The 23,268-nt window shown below is 50.6% G+C and overlaps 1 protein-coding gene across 2 annotated transcripts in view; it reads right to left on the minus strand.

Annotated features, from left to right (window-relative positions):
* Positions 1 to 433: 433 nt before the first annotated feature.
* Positions 434 to 23,268, minus strand: part of LOC139747673 (uncharacterized) — a 330,027-nt gene continuing 307,192 nt past the window's right edge. Inside the window, exon 3 of one of the 2 annotated variants that reach the window (XM_071660249.1) lies at positions 434 to 1,911. In XM_071660249.1, coding sequence (XP_071516350.1) covers positions 863 to 1,911 — 1,049 coding nt within the window. In that variant the 3' untranslated portion in view covers positions 434 to 862. The remainder of the gene's footprint in view (positions 1,912 to 23,268) is intronic. The other variant, XR_011712439.1, reaches the window with a different exon arrangement.

Raw genomic sequence — 23,268 nt, forward strand, 5'->3', positions numbered from 1 at the left:
CAGCAACAAAGCTACAGACGACTTGTAAAAGGGGGTCCTGTTGTTGTATGAATAAATCATGTAAATAAAAGTATATAATGTGATTAAACTACAACTTAAGCTGATTTCTACTCTATTATCTATTTTCATAAAATTGTTGTGCTCATAACACATTTACCAAAATTTATTGTCATAGGCTTTCTTGACTTCATATCTTAAGTAAATTGTTCTGATTAAAATCAAGTCATAGGCCTTTAATCTGTTTATTAACCCTATATATCTTTCAAATTTCTTAATTTTACTCCAATCTTGAAATATAACATTCTGGCATATCTTAATTTCATCCTAAGCCTCTAAAAATCATATACAAATATATGCTTATCAAATAAAATTATATGCAGTGCATATTCTTGCAACAGAGGTGGTAATGGTCTTTGCAGGAGAAAGTACACCAAACAATCACATACTTTATTCATGAAATGAAAGAATATAGTCTTATAACTTCCCAATTGTTATAAGGCTTTAAAACATACATTTTTCACAATTAGTAGCCCATATATGTTTGATGTTGACTGACACATCACACATGTCTAATACAAGTTATGAATATTACCTACTGCAACCTGTTGTCAACAGTGGTAACACACGAAGTACTGGTAACAATACTGAAAAATGACAATATCATAGCATTGTACTGTAGTGAAAAAACCTGAACATAATACTTTATGATGTCACTTCGAACATCTTAATTTACCTTAAAAAAAGATCATTTTGCTTGCCTTTGCGACAACTTATGAAATATCAATTTCACTGTAAAAACTTTATCATTCTGATAAATATTCAATATCATTCTACTACAAAAGACTGGGTACGATGCTATTTCTCAATAAAATGAACTCATGGCAAGGGTCGAAATGCATCCACCTCCAACCCTGACTGGTCTCCAATATATCCAGTTGAAGAACAAAGCATGAGTAGCATCCAATGTAACTGTCACTGAATTACAAGTACCCTGACAGTGAGGAGATGGTAATAAAGACAGAGTACTTTTCCCTTGCCCTTGTATCAGTACAACATTGGCAAATTCTGTCAGAGGTAATGGATATGAATCAGATTCAGGACCATCTATAAACACAAAGCGATGGAGAGCCACCTCAGTTTCTTTCGGAATAAAATACAATCGTGGAAATACTTGTCGAACAATGTGCAATGTTTCTAATCTATCTATTTTCCACTCAATATGAGTATCATTAAGTAATCTACCCTTAACAACCTGATCTACTGCACTAGCAAAACCTTCTAACTTTGAAAAATATTTCCAAGCACCCACTTCAACTTCTCTGTGGATGTCCAGATTCTTAGTTAAGTCAGTCCAGGACATCTTCTGTTGCAGAGAATCAGTAACAATCACGGTTTTCCCATTATTATAATACATATCATTGAAATGATCTAAACTTGACGTTTTAATAGGTTCAGAATTTTCACTACAAGGTGCACAGTCAATATGTGGTTGGTCAAAATACATATTTCTCACTAAACATTCTTCAGAGTACCAATGACTCAAGTGTGGGAATCGTGTTAGGAGTGGCAGGGTGAATATCCGTAATGTGGACATCACGGGATATATCATATCCTGGATATTACGCGTCACGAGTTTTCTTGTTGGATTGTGTAAAGATATAATAACAAATACAATGACACACACTATAATAACGGACATAACGAACTTGACCATGTTTTTCAGATAACACATGAACTTGTATATCACTCCACCCCTTTCTTCTTCGAAGCTCTCATTTCCATTGCTGTCCGTCTTGATGGCATCCTTTTCTTTACTTTCTGTGAAGACGGAGTTAAATACATTGTGGATGGCCGCGTCAGGTAACCCCAGCTCCCGTCCCGTCCTCCATATCTCGTCAATGCGATCCTCAGCTGAAAATTCGTTTGAAGTCATCATAAATTAAGAATGTACACTTTAATGATATTCTCTTCTGGTGGTTATACGATGATAAATTTCCATGTTAAATTAACTTGTCAAGAGGTAAATTGAACAGGAAGGGTTAACCCTGAAGGGCCCTTTGTTATTGTAATTAAATACGTATTAAGAAAACTAATTGAAATATAAATCAAAGTCACAGAATTGAGAGAAATAACTCCTAATAATGTAGATCTTATAGAGAAATAGTTTTACTGAAAAAGTAATGATAACTACATTATGATTAAGAATTTTAATACTTTTTATTTATATGTGACCCTGAACTACACCTCGCGAACATATAGGTAAATAAATAAAGTTGTTATCGAATTAGTGTATTAAATGCAAGTGTAGGATTTTGTAAGAGTGTAAAATCAAAAGAATGATAGTCTACCATGAAAAATAGTCTATGGGTAAGTATTACCAGCTTAGCAACTTGGTGTAAGTGTACACCAAACATGTGTAATGTTGTGAGTGTGGATGATATAACCAGAGGACTGAAAGTGCGACGGTAATGCGTATATGTTAAGAACTAGAAACTATAACACTAGCAACTGTAGCTGCATGGAGTAATTCTGTGGTAGAAATAGTATCTTTACGTTGTGAAAGACAAATGCGCAGTTGTCACGGTCTCTGTGTGCGAGTCGTAGGCAAAATGAAATCATAATGCACCCAGAATATGAAATTCATTTACTTTTACTTCCTGTGATTGATTCTGTCCCTCTTCACACAAATGGTCATCATACATAAAGTCATAGCTAATGTCCATCAGTGTGTTAACTGAAAAAAAAGCCTTGTGATCAATAGTGCTTTTTTTCTCTTACATTTTTACGGTGCTGTAACTACGCACTAAATTGATTCGTCGTGTCTTCATTCAGTACAAAACAACATAAATAGCGAGATATTATTTATTCTAAAATGTCAACTCATATTTATGTTTGATTTCTGTCTGATCTTGAAACTCAGTCCTGTAGGAAGTTTCTACGTTAATGCAACTGGTTTCTCAGTCTATAGTGGTGTCTCACTGACTAATGCTGTCCAAAATACGTGATTAATTGTGTTATCTGCTATCCTCACGTTAACTACTCATAAATGATAAGGTTATTATCAAATAATCAGTGACACTTATTTGTTGTCTAAGTGACCATTACATCTGAATGTAAATTACCATCTTTATATTTGCAATGCAGCTGGACATTTGCGATGAAAATATATTATTCCTATTTGCGATGATATAATGTATTTCGCCAAACATTATTTCATATTACATATACCAAGTAATCTTTGTCGTATTAGTAATTGATTTAGATAAGATCACACGTAAGTCTTATCTTGAGGACTTGGATAACAAAACCTTTGGTAACAAGCTGTGTTTTTTTTTTGTTACATGGACTTCAAAACTCTAATCTTACTATATCGACATGTTAGCTATTTTTCCTATAGTCCTATCAACTCCCGGAGTCATTAACGGTATCAAATTGATTATAACGACCAATTGAAAAGACTTGAACTCATGAGTTTTCATCAGATGTTCAAGATGATTATTAAGATATTGCATTCTCACTAAACATTGTGGAATCTGTGAAATACCAATTTACACTGAAAACCTTAGCTAAAGGATTGAAAAGCGAAGTATGTAAAATACCTACAAAGTTTTCCCACATGTTGTTCTATTGCATCCTGTAAGAAAGTATCTCATTTATTAAAAAGTTTATCATCATATCGTTTAAATTATCTAAAATGAAAATTAATGTGAAATAATCATGCCGTATACGAAAAAAAATTAATTGCAAAGCTGTGAAATATCATAGAAATATAAGGAAAAGTAGATAAAGATAGGCTTCCTTGAAAATACTAAAGAAAATGAATTTGCAAATCGGAAAAGAAAACGGATACGATATGGATAACATTGTCATTTTATAATCGTCAGTTTCCATGCACCTAGAACTGTGCAGTTGATTACGTATAGTTGTACGCCGTTAGCAATGAAATGCCATCTTTAACATCAGCTAGGGACTGGAATTATGTAGGTAAAGTGCATGGTATTGCTGCAGAACGTTATGTGAAATTTATGATGAGGTTAGGTAGGTGCACAGGTATCATTAGCATAGAGCAAAGGAAAGAGACTTGAAAACAGAGATGATGCATGATGAAAGGTGTCTAAAAGGTAGAGGGCGTAAAGTTGCAATAAGAAGGAAATATATGCGACAAGCAGCTAGTTAACACCCGAAAGGCATAAGAGAACGTAAAAGGGGCTTACCTGGATAAGGAGGGTAGAAAGAGGAAATTTCTAAAAGAAAAAAATGGTTAATGAGTCAAATGTAACTCTAAATTTGCTCCATAAATTCATCAGGAGGTAAATGATCAGTCAGAGTAGAGTTGATTAGTCAGAGGTATTGACAGAGAAGGGTTACTGAAGACGGGAAAATATACAAGTAACGGAATGATTTATTCCAAAGTTTATGACGAGCAAACCTCCATCGTGAATGACACGGGACGGGGAGAAGGTCGTGGAAAGCGCTGGGATCTTTATCACAAGAGGTGAGAGGATTTGAGGAAGTCTGTCAAAGAGTGTGTGGAAATGGTCGACAGACCGCTTGGGATGTTGCTAACAAACCTTTGGAAGAGGGTGCAGTGCCAAAAGGAATTGACAGGGAGCAGATGTCCCTCTCGCTCCTTAAGGAGGGAGAGAGGAACATTTGCAGTGAACTACATACCAGTGTCTCTGACGACTGTGGTCTGCAAGACGCTAAGTAAGGGAATCAGATGGTAAGTGGATAAGGAGTTGCAACATTACATGGGATCACTGCAAAGTTCTTATACGTAAAATCAAGCACATCCTCATTAAAAGGATATTGTGCTAATTTGACTTCTACTGGTAAATCTGCTCGGTCTTTAACTAAACACGTCTCCAATGACTTGTGCTGTAAGTTGAACTAAACACGTCTCCAATGACTTGTGCTGTGAGTCAACCTGTCTTCGTCTCTACCTGTCTTCGTCTCTACCTGTCTTCCTCTCTGTCTGTCTTCCTTTCTACCTGTCTTCCTCTCTGCCTGTCTTCATCTCTACCTGTCTTCCTCTCTATCTGTCTTCCTCTCTACCTGTCTTCTTCTCTACCTGTCTTCGTCTCTACCTGTCTTCCTCTCTATCTGTCTTCCTTTCTACCTGTCTTCCTCTCTATCTGTCTTCCTTTCTACCTGTCTTCCTCTCTATCTGTCTTCCTTTCTACCTGTCTTCCTCTCTGCCTGTCTTCCTCTCTATCTGTCTTCCTCTCTACTCGTCTTCCTCTCTATCGACCTGCACAGTTCTCTAGCTGATGAAGTCTCCTTCGGGGTACCTTATTCTCCCCTGATTCTGTTTGAGATGATTTTCCCAACCAGTCCTCCTCCTACTGAAGCTATAACCTCTTCTATATTTTTTCCCACCAGTGGATGGGTATCCGAGTGCTTTCCCAGCTTCAGATGGGCAAAATTATATATATCCCAGATGGTATAACTCCTCGCGTCGCAGAGGGGGGTATGCCTTTGAGTTAGCTTCAAAACTTGCTCGCCTATTTCGCGTTTGTCTAAAATTCAAAGCTTTTTTTTCTTCTTCCTTTCTAACCCCTCCATCTATCATCTTATTGCTCTCACTTCAGCTGTCTGTAAAAGTCTTTTCAAAGTTCCTTTAAAGACTCGCTTCTTCAAATGCCTCAAATCCCATTCCTTCCTTTTGGTCACATTGCGACCCTTGCTGTGCAAGATAAGGTGGTCATTTCAGTGTGACACCACGCCTCTTCTGGTCCTCTCCCAGGGCATTCGATGACCATTGTGTCGTGGCATAAAACATTTCCAAGGCAATTGACCGAGTGTGGTCTATGATATTCTCTCTCTCTCTCTCTCTCTCTCTCTCTCTCTCTCTCTCTCTCTCTCTCTCTCTCTCTCTCTCTCTCTCTCTCTCTCTCTCCCCTTTGACTGAGACTCTGTCTATACTCATCGCTGAAACTGTCGACCCTCTTCCTGGCCACTGCCCTAGAATCAAAGTCTTTACCGCCAACGTAGCGCTCCTGCTGTCGATCCCGGGCCATTGGTCTGTCAACAAATGTTTCTAAACTATACATACACGGGCCCCACCTTACTCTCGGACCTTAATTAGGACCATGTCTTCTCAGCACAGCACAAACGGACCTCCTCTGCTGTGCTCGGGACTCAGGCTCAAGCCTATGCAGCCTTACAGGTAAAGTCTCCCCGCTCATTTGGACGGGTACACAAAGAAATACAAAGGAATACGAAGGAATCCAAACAGCTACAGACCACCGGGTCCTTTCGAGGCTGTTTGTGATAGTGGAAGATGTCAGAAACTCGGAGAATAGTGTGGTAAAAGCTGGAAGGCATACAGATAATCCAAAGAGAACAGTGTGGTTAAAAGCTAGAAGGCATACAGGTAATTCAAAGAGAGTAGCCTGCGAAAATGGTGTGTTTTCTTTTGGAATTCGCCTACGTCCCACACAAGAGCCTGGCAAAGAAGCAGCTCCATCGGACATGAATGAGGTGGGATGCTCCTCTGATGGATCTCATGAGAGTTATGTCTGTGTAAGGCGAACACAGAGGACGCATTTCGCCAGTATCTTTCCCCGAATGAGATGGGGCTATCCAGAGAAGTTCCACGGGGCTCGATCTGAGAGCCACTGTAAATTTCTATTTGGTTAATGACACATTCAAGAGGACTGGACTCAGATACGTTTGGAGGTGATGTTGAGCGTCTTAAGGAAGTAAGGAGCGATAAGGACTGCAACAGGATACGGAAGGGGATTGATGCAAACTTTACGAGATGATCCGATACATGGTTGAGGAAGTGGAGCCGAAGCTAATGCCAAGTGATGACGCAGGAACACAGGAAAAAGAACCCCTAAGTATGATTTAATCTGACAGGTAACACACTAAAGGAATCTGTGTTTGAAAAGATCTTAGGAGCTGCTTATTCGACCCAACTTACGAGTGTGTATCTTATGTCTGGTCACCACAATTTAAGAAGTTTACATAGATAGTAGAGATGGTTCAGAGGTGGGCAATAAAACTGGTACCTGATATAAGAGAGCTGAGTTACACGGATGGCGTAGGGGCTATATGTCTGCCCTTGGTGGAAAAGTAGGAAGGAGGAATTAATTGCAGCTCTCGAAGATGCTCATTCAATTGACGATATTGGCAGTGATTAACCTCTGAAAGATGCAAAAGAATGAGCAGCCAGAAATGTCAAGGTATACACATTATTTATATAGTGGTACACTTGCGGATGAACGTAATAAGCTAAGGTATGAAACTGTGTAGAGAAGACTAAAAAAAGAAGTTGTATGATTGTAAAGAAAGTTTTGATAAGATAGGAGCCCTGAACGCAGACTTCCCTCCCCGTATTGTACATATAGGTAATCACACACACTCACGCGTACCTGGCCTAAGCTGGGATGTGTGCGTGTGTGCAGACATACACAGGAGTAAAGACATGGTACATATACAAGGTTAAGAAATGGGGCAACACGAGTGTAAAACTCTGTCCCCGTAACACACAAATGATAATCAAACAAGTGGCGTTAGCTATGATCTCGGCAAGGATATATCTTGGCGACACTGAGAGGTTCATAATGATTGACTTATGGTAAGGTTAAATGATGATTGAGCTTGTAGGATACGTAGTATGGTTATGAACACAGCAGCAATAGCCTAATATTTGTATGTGTCGTTCAGTTCCTCTCACGATAGATAAATAACAGATGGTGCAACAGAGAGAATACTGAATTAATGTCGCTGGGTTTAACGTAGTGTTAGATAAAACGAAGCCTTATGTCCCTCGAGCGACATGCTTCATATTCCTCAAACAACGTTTCGAATACCGAGATGAAGCCTCGAACGCCTCATCCATCCATCTGGACCAGATGTCACACCCCCAGAACTCACTCGTGTCATCCCCTCCTCATCTTCCCTTCCCGCCACCCTCTCCGTGGCCAATGAGCGGCATTTGCAAGTAACGAATAAAAGAGTAAATAGTGTAGTTGCCCACCAGCGACCCCCTCCAGAAGGTAAATATCAACATGTGCCTCTCGCCTGGACGCACAGACCACGCGTGAAAATTCCCTCTCGCCCCCCGTCCCTCTCTCTATCTCCCGCGGCCGCTAGTCAATAGGCTGGCGTAGCCACCCCTCCGACGCTGCTCACCCGACGCGTGAAAACACTCCCTGTTTTGCAGGAGGCCGGAAGGGCTAAGGGGGGGATTGGTAGCGCCCCCTCCCTCAGGGGCGGACTGAATGCACACCCCGAGTCACCGTGAGGACCCTAGATGAATTCAGGATAAATGGCCGCTCCATGAATCGCAGGGCGCCAGCCAGTCAAGTGCTGCTCAATATTTAATGTTTATTTTTTCTTCCTCTTCTTTTTTTTGTGTACTTTCTTCTACGGGCAGGTCTTTTGCGCTTGCCTTCGGGGCTGGCGACGGAGGGGCTATTGACGCGCTTCCCTGCCTGCCACGACCCCCGCGACCATTCAACACTCACTGTTTGCCCTCTCACACCGACTCACCCTTTACTCAGCGCTCAGCACAATCCACGGCAGAGCCCCGTCGCTGAAGGAGATACTTCAAAGGTGCATTGAGCACACAGTTACACTTTGTCGCCAGATTATTTCAAACACCCGCAGGCGGCGTGTACGGGCAGGGCAGGCAAGGACGGGCGGCGCGCCCGCCTCATCAATAGAGAAGCAGCTGTATTGACACCGCGCCACACCACTGACTACGTTCCTTTGATCATTTTCTGTTGCACACTGTGGACCAAGAGGAAGTCTGGCGACCTCTGGTAGAGGCTTCCTCCTCTCCAACGCCATGCGACTCGGCATGGACGAGAGCTCGCAAACCCTGACCTTCAGACGATCTCTGAAACATCAGAGTTTCTTTATCGCTGTAGAATCTCTCTCGAAACGAACTATAGATCGTGTAGAAGTTGTTGCAAAGGACATCAACAGTGTCCCAACCCTTCACCACACTTTTCCCCCCTGGGAGGCGAGAGAAAACTGCCATAGGCATCACAGATCGTAATCATTAGAGTCCCATGAGCACTTCTGCATGACCCACACCAACTGTATGTATAGCTCGCGGCTCCTCCGTCACCACGCCAGCCACTGCCGACAGAGTGGTCGTGGCCGGGTGTGCCTTCATCAAGTCTGATGAATGTCCTTTGACTCGAATGATTGCCACCGGTCCTCATCGACAGCTGATGGGACGATGAGTGTTTTTATCACGGCATTTCAAGAGCTGTTTGCCCTCTACCAGTGTCTACACATACCGCATAAGGACGTGGGGGTCTCGTTTATTTTTTTGAACGTGTAATCCTTAGTGGACCAGAACCTTCAATAGGGTATAATTCGTCCTCATTTGCCTTTAGGGACGACAAACTAACTCTTTGAGCACGAAGATTTAGCCCTTGGATTCCGATGACTTAGTACAAGGGTTAAGTTCATCGTACTCATGGAGATAAATCGTCGTACTCAAGAGACGAAGTTATTGTACTTAGGTTTTCAGTCGTCATGCTCAAGCGGGAAAAGTCGTCGAAGTTAGGGGTTTTGAGACGTCATATTCAAGGGGTTGAGTCGACCTATTCAAGGAGGCAAGACGTCGTACTTAAAAGGGGTTAAATCGTCTTATTCAGAGAGACAAGACATTGTGCTTAATGAGTTCAATCGTCCTCTTTAAGGGATCAGAGTTAACTTGATGGCATTTATGGTAGTTAACCGGTTGGCTGGTTGCTTAACGACCCATTCCAGCTGTAGAGGTCAGGCACCCGAAAATAGAGGGCAGCACTGGGATTGGAGTAGACCCAGTACAAGGCACCTGGCAGAGTGATAAGGGTCGTAGTGTCATTAGAACGTGCTTGATATTTGCTTCCATATTTACCAAAGAGATGATGAATCCAAGGCATGATATCATACGTTCCTATACAGTGGATTTCTAATGGATTCATCACGTTCTGTTAGGTTATAGTGTAGGTCTTCTGAAATCCACCAAGCTAAGATAACGAATGAATGTTTATCTGTATAAGTTTGTCGCCAAGTTAGACTAGCGACCACGGATGTTTTCCTGGGAGAATGCGTGGGAGCTCTCGGCTCACCATCCACATTAGCCGACCATGGGAGATGCATGGGATCCTCCAGGTCCACCGTCCGTGTAATACCACCCTAGGCCGACCCTGGGAGACGTATGGGATCTTCCTGGCCCCCACCGCCCATGCAATACCACACCCTAGGCCGACCCTGGGAGATGTATGGGAACATCTGGCCCCCACAGCCCATGCAACACTACACCCTAGGCCGACCCTGGGAGATGTATGGGATCTTCCTGGCCCCCACCGCCCATGCAATACCACACCCTAGGCCGACCCTGGGAGATGTATGGGATCTTCCTGGCCCCCACCGCCCATGCAATACCACACCCTAGGCCGACCCTGGGAGATGTATGGGATCTTCCTGGCCCCCACCGCCCATGCAATACCACACCCTAGGCCGACCCTGGGAGATGTATGGGATCTTCCTGGCCCCCACCGCCCATGCAATACCACACCCTAGGCCGACCCTGGGAGATGTATGGGATCTTCCTGGCCCCCACCGCCCATGCAATACCACACCCTAGGCCGACCCTGGGAGATGTATGGGATCTTCCTGGCCCCCACCGCCCATGCAATACCACACCCTAGGCCGACCCTGGGAGATGTATGGGATCTTCCTGGCCCCCACCGCCCATGCAATACCACACCCTAGGCCGACCCTGGGAGATGTATGGGATCTTCCTGGCCCCCACCGCCCATGCAATACCACACCCTAGGCCGACCCTGGGAGATGTATGGGATCTTCCTGGCCCCCACCGCCCATGCAATACCACACCCTAGGCCGACCCTGGGAGATGTATGGGATCTTCCTGGCCCCCACCGCCCATGCAATACCACACCCTAGGCCGACCCTGGGAGATGTATGGGATCTTCCTGGCCCCCACCGCCCATGCAATACCACACCCTAGGCCGACCCTGGGAGATGTATGGGATCTTCCTGGCCCCCACCGCCCATGCAATACCACACCCTAGGCCGACCCTGGGAGATGTATGGGATCTTCCTGGCCCCCACCGCCCATGCAATACCACACCCTAGGCCGACCCTGGGAGATGTATGGGATCTTCCTGGCCCCCACCGCCCATGCAATACCACACCCTAGGCCGACCCTGGGAGATGTATGGGATCTTCCTGGCCCCCACCGCCCATGCAATACCACACCCTAGGCCGACCCTGGGAGATGTATGGGATCTTCCTGGCCCCCACCGCCCATGCAATACCACACCCTAGGCCGACCCTGGGAGATGTATGGGATCTTCCTGGCCCCCACCGCCCATGCAATACCACACCCTAGGCCGACCCTGGGAGATGTATGGGATCTTCCTGGCCCCCACCGCCCATGCAATACCACACCCTAGGCCGACCCTGGGAGATGTATGGGATCTTCCTGGCCCCCACCGCCCATGCAATACCACACCCTAGGCCGACCCTGGGAGATGTATGGGATCTTCCTGGCCCCCACCGCCCATGCAATACCACACCCTAGGCCGACCCTGGGAGATGTATGGGATCTTCCTGGCCCCCACCGCCCATGCAATACCACACCCTAGGCCGACCCTGGGAGATGTATGGGATCTTCCTGGCCCCCACCGCCCATGCAATACCACACCCTAGGCCGACCCTGGGAGATGTATGGGATCTTCCTGGCCCCCACCGCCCATGCAATACCACACCCTAGGCCGACCCTGGGAGATGTATGGGATCTTCCTGGCCCCCACCGCCCATGCAATACCACACCCTAGGCCGACCCTGGGAGATGTATGGGATCTTCCTGGCCCCCACCGCCCATGCAATACCACACCCTAGGCCGACCCTGGGAGATGTATGGGATCTTCCTGGCCCCCACCGCCCATGCAATACCACACCCTAGGCCGACCCTGGGAGATGTATGGGATCTTCCTGGCCCCCACCGCCCATGCAATACCACACCCTAGGCCGACCCTGGGAGATGTATGGGATCTTCCTGGCCCCCACCGCCCATGCAATACCACACCCTAGGCCGACCCTGGGAGATGTATGGGATCTTCCTGGCCCCCACCGCCCATGCAATACCACACCCTAGGCCGACCCTGGGAGATGTATGGGATCTTCCTGGCCCCCACCGCCCATGCAATACCACACCCTAGGCCGACCCTGGGAGATGTATGGGATCTTCCTGGCCCCCACCGCCCATGCAATACCACACCCTAGGCCGACCCTGGGAGATGTATGGGATCTTCCTGGCCCCCACCGCCCATGCAATACCACACCCTAGGCCGACCCTGGGAGATGTATGGGATCTTCCTGGCCCCCACCGCCCATGCAATACCACACCCTAGGCCGACCCTGGGAGATGTATGGGATCTTCCTGGCCCCCACCGCCCATGCAATACCACACCCTAGGCCGACCCTGGGAGATGTATGGGATCTTCCTGGCCCCCACCGCCCATGCAATACCACACCCTAGGCCGACCCTGGGAGATGTATGGGATCTTCCTGGCCCCCACCGCCCATGCAATACCACACCCTAGGCCGACCCTGGGAGATGTATGGGATCTTCCTGGCCCCCACCGCCCATGCAATACCACACCCTAGGCCGACCCTGGGAGATGTATGGGATCTTCCTGGCCCCCACCGCCCATGCAATACCACACCCTAGGCCGACCCTGGGAGATGTATGGGATCTTCCTGGCCCCCACCGCCCATGCAATACCACACCCTAGGCCGACCCTGGGAGATGTATGGGATCTTCCTGGCCCCCACCGCCCATGCAATACCACACCCTAGGCCGACCCTGGGAGATGTATGGGATCTTCCTGGCCCCCACCGCCCATGCAATACCACACCCTAGGCCGACCCTGGGAGATGTATGGGATCTTCCTGGCCCCCACCGCCCATGCAATACCACACCCTAGGCCGACCCTGGGAGATGTATGGGATCTTCCTGGCCCCCACCGCCCATGCAATACCACACCCTAGGCCGACCCTGGGAGATGTATGGGATCTTCCTGGCCCCCACCGCCCATGCAATACCACACCCTAGGCCGACCCTGGGAGATGTATGGGATCTTCCTGGCCCCCACCGCCCATGCAATACCACACCCTAGGCCGACCCTGGGAGATGTATGGGATCTTCCTGGCCCCCACCGCCCATGCAATACCACACCCTAGGCCGACCCTGGGAGATGTATGGGATCTTCCTGGCCCCCACCGCCCATGCAATACCACACCCTAGGCCGACCCTGGGAGATGTATGGGATCTTCCTGGCCCCCACCGCCCATGCAATACCACACCCTAGGCCGACCCTGGGAGATGTATGGGATCTTCCTGGCCCCCACCGCCCATGCAATACCACACCCTAGGCCGACCCTGGGAGATGTATGGGATCTTCCTGGCCCCCACCGCCCATGCAATACCACACCCTAGGCCGACCCTGGGAGATGTATGGGATCTTCCTGGCCCCCACCGCCCATGCAATACCACACCCTAGGCCGACCCTGGGAGATGTATGGGATCTTCCTGGCCCCCACCGCCCATGCAATACCACACCCTAGGCCGACCCTGGGAGATGTATGGGATCTTCCTGGCCCCCACCGCCCATGCAATACCACACCCTAGGCCGACCCTGGGAGATGTATGGGATCTTCCTGGCCCCCACCGCCCATGCAATACCACACCCTAGGCCGACCCTGGGAGATGTATGGGATCTTCCTGGCCCCCACCGCCCATGCAATACCACACCCTAGGCCGACCCTGGGAGATGTATGGGATCTTCCTGGCCCCCACCGCCCATGCAATACCACACCCTAGGCCGACCCTGGGAGATGTATGGGATCTTCCTGGCCCCCACCGCCCATGCAATACCACACCCTAGGCCGACCCTGGGAGATGTATGGGATCTTCCTGGCCCCCACCGCCCATGCAATACCACACCCTAGGCCGACCCTGGGAGATGTATGGGATCTTCCTGGCCCCCACCGCCCATGCAATACCACACCCTAGGCCGACCCTGGGAGATGTATGGGATCTTCCTGGCCCCCACCGCCCATGCAATACCACACCCTAGGCCGACCCTGGGAGATGTATGGGATCTTCCTGGCCCCCACCGCCCATGCAATACCACACCCTAGGCCGACCCTGGGAGATGTATGGGATCTTCCTGGCCCCCACCGCCCATGCAATACCACACCCTAGGCCGACCCTGGGAGATGTATGGGATCTTCCTGGCCCCCACCGCCCATGCAATACCACACCCTAGGCCGACCCTGGGAGATGTATGGGATCTTCCTGGCCCCCACCGCCCATGCAATACCACACCCTAGGCCGACCCTGGGAGATGTATGGGATCTTCCTGGCCCCCACCGCCCATGCAATACCACACCCTAGGCCGACCCTGGGAGATGTATGGGATCTTCCTGGCCCCCACCGCCCATGCAATACCACACCCTAGGCCGACCCTGGGAGATGTATGGGATCTTCCTGGCCCCCACCGCCCATGCAATACCACACCCTAGGCCGACCCTGGGAGATGTATGGGATCTTCCTGGCCCCCACCGCCCATGCAATACCACACCCTAGGCCGACCCTGGGAGATGTATGGGATCTTCCTGGCCCCCACCGCCCATGCAATACCACACCCTAGGCCGACCCTGGGAGATGTATGGGATCTTCCTGGCCCCCACCGCCCATGCAATACCACACCCTAGGCCGACCCTGGGAGATGTATGGGATCTTCCTGGCCCCCACCGCCCATGCAATACCACACCCTAGGCCGACCCTGGGAGATGTATGGGATCTTCCTGGCCCCCACCGCCCATGCAATACCACACCCTAGGCCGACCCTGGGAGATGTATGGGATCTTCCTGGCCCCCACCGCCCATGCAATACCACACCCTAGGCCGACCCTGGGAGATGTATGGGATCTTCCTGGCCCCCACCGCCCATGCAATACCACACCCTAGGCCGACCCTGGGAGATGTATGGGATCTTCCTGGCCCCCACCGCCCATGCAATACCACACCCTAGGCCGACCCTGGGAGATGTATGGGATCTTCCTGGCCCCCACCGCCCATGCAATACCACACCCTAGGCCGACCCTGGGAGATGTATGGGATCTTCCTGGCCCCCACCGCCCATGCAATACCACACCCTAGGCCGACCCTGGGAGATGTATGGGATCTTCCTGGCCCCCACCGCCCATGCAATACCACACCCTAGGCCGACCCTGGGAGATGTATGGGATCTTCCTGGCCCCCACCGCCCATGCAATACCACACCCTAGGCCGACCCTGGGAGATGTATGGGATCTTCCTGGCCCCCACCGCCCATGCAATACCACACCCTAGGCCGACCCTGGGAGATGTATGGGATCTTCCTGGCCCCCACCGCCCATGCAATACCACACCCTAGGCCGACCCTGGGAGATGTATGGGATCTTCCTGGCCCCCACCGCCCATGCAATACCACACCCTAGGCCGACCCTGGGAGATGTATGGGATCTTCCTGGCCCCCACCGCCCATGCAATACCACACCCTAGGCCGACCCTGGGAGATGTATGGGATCTTCCTGGCCCCCACCGCCCATGCAATACCACACCCTAGGCCGACCCTGGGAGATGTATGGGATCTTCCTGGCCCCCACCGCCCATGCAATACCACACCCTAGGCCGACCCTGGGAGATGTATGGGATCTTCCTGGCCCCCACCGCCCATGCAATACCACACCCTAGGCCGACCCTGGGAGATGTATGGGATCTTCCTGGCCCCCACCGCCCATGCAATACCACACCCTAGGCCGACCCTGGGAGATGTATGGGATCTTCCTGGCCCCCACCGCCCATGCAATACCACACCCTAGGCCGACCCTGGGAGATGTATGGGATCTTCCTGGCCCCCACCGCCCATGCAATACCACACCCTAGGCCGACCCTGGGAGATGTATGGGATCTTCCTGGCCCCCACCGCCCATGCAATACCACACCCTAGGCCGACCCTGGGAGATGTATGGGATCTTCCTGGCCCCCACCGCCCATGCAATACCACACCCTAGGCCGACCCTGGGAGATGTATGGGATCTTCCTGGCCCCCACCGCCCATGCAATACCACACCCTAGGCCGACCCTGGGAGATGTATGGGATCTTCCTGGCCCCCACCGCCCATGCAATACCACACCCTAGGCCGACCCTGGGAGATGTATGGGATCTTCCTGGCCCCCACCGCCCATGCAATACCACACCCTAGGCCGACCCTGGGAGATGTATGGGATCTTCCTGGCCCCCACCGCCCATGCAATACCACACCCTAGGCCGACCCTGGGAGATGTATGGGATCTTCCTGGCCCCCACCGCCCATGCAATACCACACCCTAGGCCGACCCTGGGAGATGTATGGGATCTTCCTGGCCCCCACCGCCCATGCAATACCACACCCTAGGCCGACCCTGGGAGATGTATGGGATCTTCCTGGCCCCCACCGCCCATGCAATACCACACCCTAGGCCGACCCTGGGAGATGTATGGGATCTTCCTGGCCCCCACCGCCCATGCAATACCACACCCTAGGCCGACCCTGGGAGATGTATGGGATCTTCCTGGCCCCCACCGCCCATGCAATACCACACCCTAGGCCGACCCTGGGAGATGTATGGGATCTTCCTGGCCCCCACCGCCCATGCAATACCACACCCTAGGCCGACCCTGGGAGATGTATGGGATCTTCCTGGCCCCCACCGCCCATGCAATACCACACCCTAGGCCGACCCTGGGAGATGTATGGGATCTTCCTGGCCCCCACCGCCCATGCAATACCACACCCTAGGCCGACCCTGGGAGATGTATGGGATCTTCCTGGCCCCCACCGCCCATGCAATACCACACCCTAGGCCGACCCTGGGAGATGTATGGGATCTTCCTGGCCCCCACCGCCCATGCAATACCACACCCTAGGCCGACCCTGGGAGATGTATGGGATCTTCCTGGCCCCCACCGCCCATGCAATACCACACCCTAGGCCGACCCTGGGAGATGTATGGGATCTTCCTGGCCCCCACCGCCCATGCAATACCACACCCTAGGCCGACCCTGGGAGATGTATGGGATCTTCCTGGCCCCCACCGCCCATGCAATACCACACCCTAGGCCGACCCTGGGAGATGTATGGGATCTTCCTGGCCCCCACCGCCCATGCAATACCACACCCTAGGCCGACCCTGGGAGATGTATGGGATCTTCCTGGCCCCCACCGCCCATGCAATACCACACCCTAGGCCGACCCTGGGAGATGTATGGGATCTTCCTGGCCCCCACCGCCCATGCAATACCACACCCTAGGCCGACCCTGGGAGATGTATGGGATCTTCCTGGCCCCCACCGCCCATGCAATACCACACCCTAGGCCGACCCTGGGAGATGTATGGGATCTTCCTGGCCCCCACCGCCCATGCAATACCACACCCTAGGCCGACCCTGGGAGATGTATGGGATCTTCCTGGCCCCCACCGCCCATGCAATACCACACCCTAGGCCGACCCTGGGAGATGTATGGGATCTTCCTGGCCCCCACCGCCCATGCAATACCACACCCTAGGCCGACCCTGGGAGATGTATGGGATCTTCCTGGCCCCCACCGCCCATGCAATACCACACCCTAGGCCGACCCTGGGAGATGTATGGGATCTTCCTGGCCCCCACCGCCCATGCAATACCACACCCTAGGCCGACCCTGGGAGATGTATGGGATCTTCCTGGCCCCCACCGCCCATGCAATACCACACCCTAGGCCGACCCTGGGAGATGTATGGGATCTTCCTGGCCCCCACCGCCCATGCAATACCACACCCTAGGCCGACCCTGGGAGATGTATGGGATCTTCCTGGCCCCCACCGCCCATGCAATACCACACCCTAGGCCGACCCTGGGAGATGTATGGGATCTTCCTGGAATATATATATATATATATCCTATTAGTCCACGGGGAAAATGAAACACGATAAGTTCCCAAGTGCACTTTCGTGTAATAATCACATCATCAGGGGAGATACAAGAAAGAAATATAACATTCAGTTGATATACAGCGATGAGACGTAGCTAGGACGCCAATTGGTAAACAAATAGATGGAGGTCAGGGAGGAAGAGAAGCAGATAAAGGATTTAGAAACAGAAGAGAGTGGATAAAGTTAGGAGAGAGCTGCACAAAAACAAGGATGGAAATAGAGAAGTCAGAGTGAGGATTGAGGAGTGAGGACGTTTGGTAAGGCGATGTAAGGAAGAGCAGAGGGAGGGAAGGACTAGGGGAGTGGGTCTGTCAAGGGGACCAGAATATATTGATCAAAACGAGGCTTAGAATACGAAACAAAGTGGGAAAACGAGGCAGGTATCATAACTAGCTTGATAATGGGTTACAGCAGTGTGACACAGGGTCACAGGACAGGGTCTTCTGGGGGTGAGAGGTCACGCTAGATCCCTCCTGGTGGAGAGGAGGCGAGGAGGGTCGTTGTGGCTGCTGACGACGTTCTGGCCGTCGAGGAAGTGCCTTGCTTGTCAACAATGCTCGGGACACTTCCATGATTTTTGCACGCCTACAGATGCACAGATGCGTTTCCACTGAGGGCATCTGTGTACAGATGTGTTCAACAGATGCGTTTCCACTGAGGGCATCTGTGTACAGATGTGTTCAACAGATGCGTTTCCACTGAGGGCATCTGTGTACAGGTGTGTTCAACATGTGTGCACAACCCGATCGCAAGCAGACATTCAATTTGGAAGTTTATTCCTTGCTTCTGAAACGAGGCTAGAGATGATAGCTTTATCTCCTGTTAATTTGGATTACATGTCTCCATACCGTGGCATAAGGTCATTAGTGTTCGAGTTTGATGAAGAACTATATGTGATCCCAGATGAGAAGAGTCTGCCTTATTCAATGAATGCTGGTGGAGCTATGGTCCCAGACCAATGTGCTTAATCAAAACTGACAGTGGCTGTAATACAAAGCACGTACACTTGAAGTATTATTCCGTGCCTAAGCTGTGACATACCATTAGGAAGGAATTAAGGAACAATCGTGGCTAAATTTGATGTTTTCTTCAACTCTTGAAAAAAAAGTTTATCTGTCTGGACACAGTGGCGAAGAAATACAAGGAAATTGGCGAAGAAATCTAACAGGGGTTAGTTAATGGTAGGAAATTGGCGAAGAAATCTAACAGGGGTTAGTTAATGGTAGGAAATTGGCGAAGAAATCTAACAGGGGTTAGTTAATGGTAGGAAATTGGCGAAGAAATCTAACAGGGGTTAGTTAATGGTAGGAAATTGGCGAAGAAATCTAACAGGGGTTAGTTAATGGCAGGAAATTGGAGAAGAAATCTAGCATGGGTTAGTTAATGACAGAAAATTTGAGAAGAAATCTAGCAGGGGTTAGTTAATGACAGAAAATTGGAGAAGAAATCTAACAGGGAGTAGTTAATGGTACGAAATTAAGTGAAAGTTCAAATATTCTCGAGCGAAATGTCAGGAAGATCTGAATATTTTTGTGCTAGAATATCGTTATCGAGGTTTTAATACTAGTCGGCAACTAAGGTCAGTTAGCTGTATCTTCTTACCGAAAGATGTCGCTGAGATTGGCGTTTAGGTAAACTGTTAATGAAATTAGTGATATGAACTCGTTGCGAGACCTGAATCTAAGATGGAGGAGTTACCCCTAGCTCCGGGCTCTGTATAGCAGTAGAAAATGGCTCGCAGATGTACGTTCCAACGATAGAAGATAGCGAAGTGTGAGGTATTGTTTTGTAGATGAGCTCTGGAGAAGCAGGAGGGTGGAAAGAAAGCAGTGAAGGAGACGAAGGAAGGAGAGACTGAGTGAGAGTAGGAAGGAGACCTGTACCTGGGGGAGATGGATGGACACCCTGTGACCTGAATGAAGTGTGTGTGTGTGTGTGTTTCAAGGAGAGAGAGAGAGAGAGAGAGAGAGAGAGAGAGAGAGAGAGAGAGAGAGAGAGAGAGAGAGAGAGAGAGAGAGAGAGAGAGCCAGCCTCCTCCCCTCCTCCCTCTCAACTGACGACAGCCCTAACCTAACCATAACCAGGACGCCCACACGACGACCTTAGGAACCGCCTCCTACCACGGGGCTGGAGGGATGGATGGTGCTGGGGGCATCTACCCCGCCCGGTAGATCCCTCGGGGGAAATTTACCCTGGAGCAATAATCGTCACACGACGGAGTAATGATCTTACTACCCTACTTCCCTCTGTCTGAGGAGGAGGAGGAGGAGGAGGGAATGGCACTCGGGGAAGGAGGAGGAGGAGGAGGAGGAGGGACTGGCACCGTCGCGAGGGGGAAGAAGAGGAGGAGGGAATGGCACTCTCGCAAGGGGAAGGAGGAGGAGGAGGAGGGAATGGCACTCTCGCAAGGGGGAGGAGGAGGAAGAGGAGGCAATGGCACTCTCGCAAGGGGGAGGAGGAGGAGGGAATGGCACCGTCGCGAGGGGAAGGAGGAGGAGCAGGGAATGGCACTGTCGCAAGGGGAAGGAGGAGGAGGGAATGGCACTCTCGCTAGGGGAAGGAGGAGGAGGAGGAGGAGGAGGAGGGACTGGCACCGTCGCGAGGGGGAAGAAGAGGAGGAGGGAATGGCACTCTCGCAAGGGGAAGGAGGAGGAGGAGGAGGGAATGGCACTCTCGCAAAGGGAAGGAGGAAGAGGAGGAGGAGGAGGAAGAGGGAATGGCACCGTCGCGAGGGGGAAGAAGAGGAGGAGGGAATGGCACTCTCGCAAGGGGGAGGAGGAGGAGGGAATGGCACCGTCGCAAGGGGAAGAAGAGGAGGAGGAGGAGGGAATGGCACCGTCGCAAGGGGAAGAAGAGGAGGAGGAGGAGGGAATGGCACTCTCGCAAGGGGAAGGAGGAGGAGGAGAAGGAAGAGGAGGAGGCCTATGGTAGGGAGGGTTGAGGAGGGAGGTACGGGTGAATGTCTGGGTGACAGAGGGGGAAAGAGGAAAAGTGGATGGAGGTCAGAGAGAGAGAGAGAGAGAGAGAGAGAGAGAGAGAGAGAGAGAGAGAGAGAGAGAGAGAGAGAGAGGTGACGGAAGCGACAGTGGTGGTGGAGAGAGGGGGCTAGAGGGCTGTGGCGACGGTGAGGGGGGGCGTGTGTGGGTGGTAGGTATAGAGAGGGAGGGAGAGGACGGTGGGTGTAAGGCCCCTTCTCCCTCTCCCCTCCGGGCAGCCTTCGCGACAAGATGGATCCCTTGCTGGATCAACTGGGCGTGAGCAGCCATCAATCACAGCCCGGGAGTAGCCCAGACTCAGCCTCCTAGACGCCAATACCTAGGCTCCTCCTCCTCCTCCTCCTTCCCCACCTCCCGAGAGGCGCCATAAACCCCCACCCAGATGCCAACGCTGTATACCCACTGCTCCCCGTGTTTATCGCCCAGCCCGCTCTCAGCCTTCATCTAGACTCAGCACCTAGCTCCGGAGTCTCAGCTCTTCCGGGGTCACAGCACCCGCCTTCCAGATGATAGCATCCGTCATCCACATGATAGCATACGTCATCCACATGATAGCATACGTCATCCACATGATAGCATACGTCATCTACATGATAGCATCCGTCATCTACATGATAGCATTCGTCATCCACATGATAGCATTCGTCATCCACATGATAGCATTCGTTATCCACATGATAGCATTCGTCATCTACATGATAGCATCCATCATCCACATGATAGCATCCATCATCCACATGATAGCATCCATCATCCACATGATAGCATCCATCATCCACATGATAGCATCCGTCATCCACATGATAGTATCCATCATCCACATGATATCACCCATCAGCCAGGATACCCATGGAAATGCTATCGATGGTTTATCCTAGGGCTCGGACACTGACTGACTGCAGACCCCTCCAGGTCCCAGACACTGACTGACTGCAGACCCTTCCAGGTCTCAGACACTGACTGACTGCAGACCCTTCCAGGTCCCAGACACTGACTACAGACCCTTCCAGGTCCCAGACACTGACTGACTGCAGACCCTTCCAGGTCCCGGACACTGACTGACTGCAGACCCTTCCAGGTCCCGGACACTGACTACAGACCCTTCCAGGTCCCAGACACTGACTGACTGCAGACCCTTCCAGGTCCCAGACACTGACTGACTGCAGACCCTTCCAGGTCCCGGACACTGACTACAGACCCTTCCAGGTCCCAGACACTGAATGACTGCAGACCCTTCCAGGTGCCAGACACTGACTGACTGCAGACCCTTCCAGGTCCCGGACACTGACTGACTATAGACCCTCCCTGGCCAGCCACACAGGCTGCAGACCCACCATCCTGGCCCGCTACGAAAAGCTATAACCCCCGCCACCTCCCCCTCCCTGAGCATTCTAAGCGATGGCTCTTCTCTGCACTTGGTAGACGTATGCACTTAACACCTCAAAATCTGTGTCTTCAGGCCTCATTGGGCTGAGGTATTGGAGGCCTTTGTGAACGATAACACTGAAGCTCTTCAAGATATCCTCTTGCTATACCCACAAAGTTGGCTATGCCCAGTAACCTGGGTCATGCCACTTGTCTCGTGGAGCCGTCAGTATTGCTATGGATCAAATGTTAAATCATATACACCTTGAACATGAATGTGCCATGAGCACCACCCTCCCATTATGTTGCCAATGGCAGTATGGCTGAATGCAATATAAGAACGTATCTGGATGAGAGGTTAACACCCTTTCATAGGAAGAAATCCTTCATTAATGGGCTTCACATACAACTCCACACCACCTGCTGCTGGTGTGGAGTCTATGATTGCCCCTAGCGGTAGCGCTCCTGCCTGTTGCACAGGGGTCCCGGTTTCGATCCCGGCTGTTGAAGGTTTGCATGATATATATATATATATATATAAAATGCCTGTGCCATGTACCCATTTTATCGACCAACCCCTGAGGATGGATGAACAGCTGGGTTGAGTGTGGACCAACTGCCGTAACCAGGATTCGAACCTTTGCTCTCGACCGTGGGCGGCCCGTGAACGCGTCACGTTCAAAAACACCGCTAACCGCTGTGTGTTCTTCGTACGTGGGGTTGCCATATGCTTTGCTATATCCCATAAAGACACAGATGCGCTACCTGGTTATCTACAGTTGCCTAGTAACTAGGTAGCGATCCAGGAGTACAAGTCAACAGTTGCTGTCGATGAAAATAGGATGATTATACAAGGAAGAT

This window comes from Panulirus ornatus, chromosome 69 (genome assembly GCF_036320965.1).
Source record: "Panulirus ornatus isolate Po-2019 chromosome 69, ASM3632096v1, whole genome shotgun sequence".
Classification (NCBI taxonomy): domain Eukaryota; kingdom Metazoa; phylum Arthropoda; class Malacostraca; order Decapoda; family Palinuridae; genus Panulirus; species Panulirus ornatus.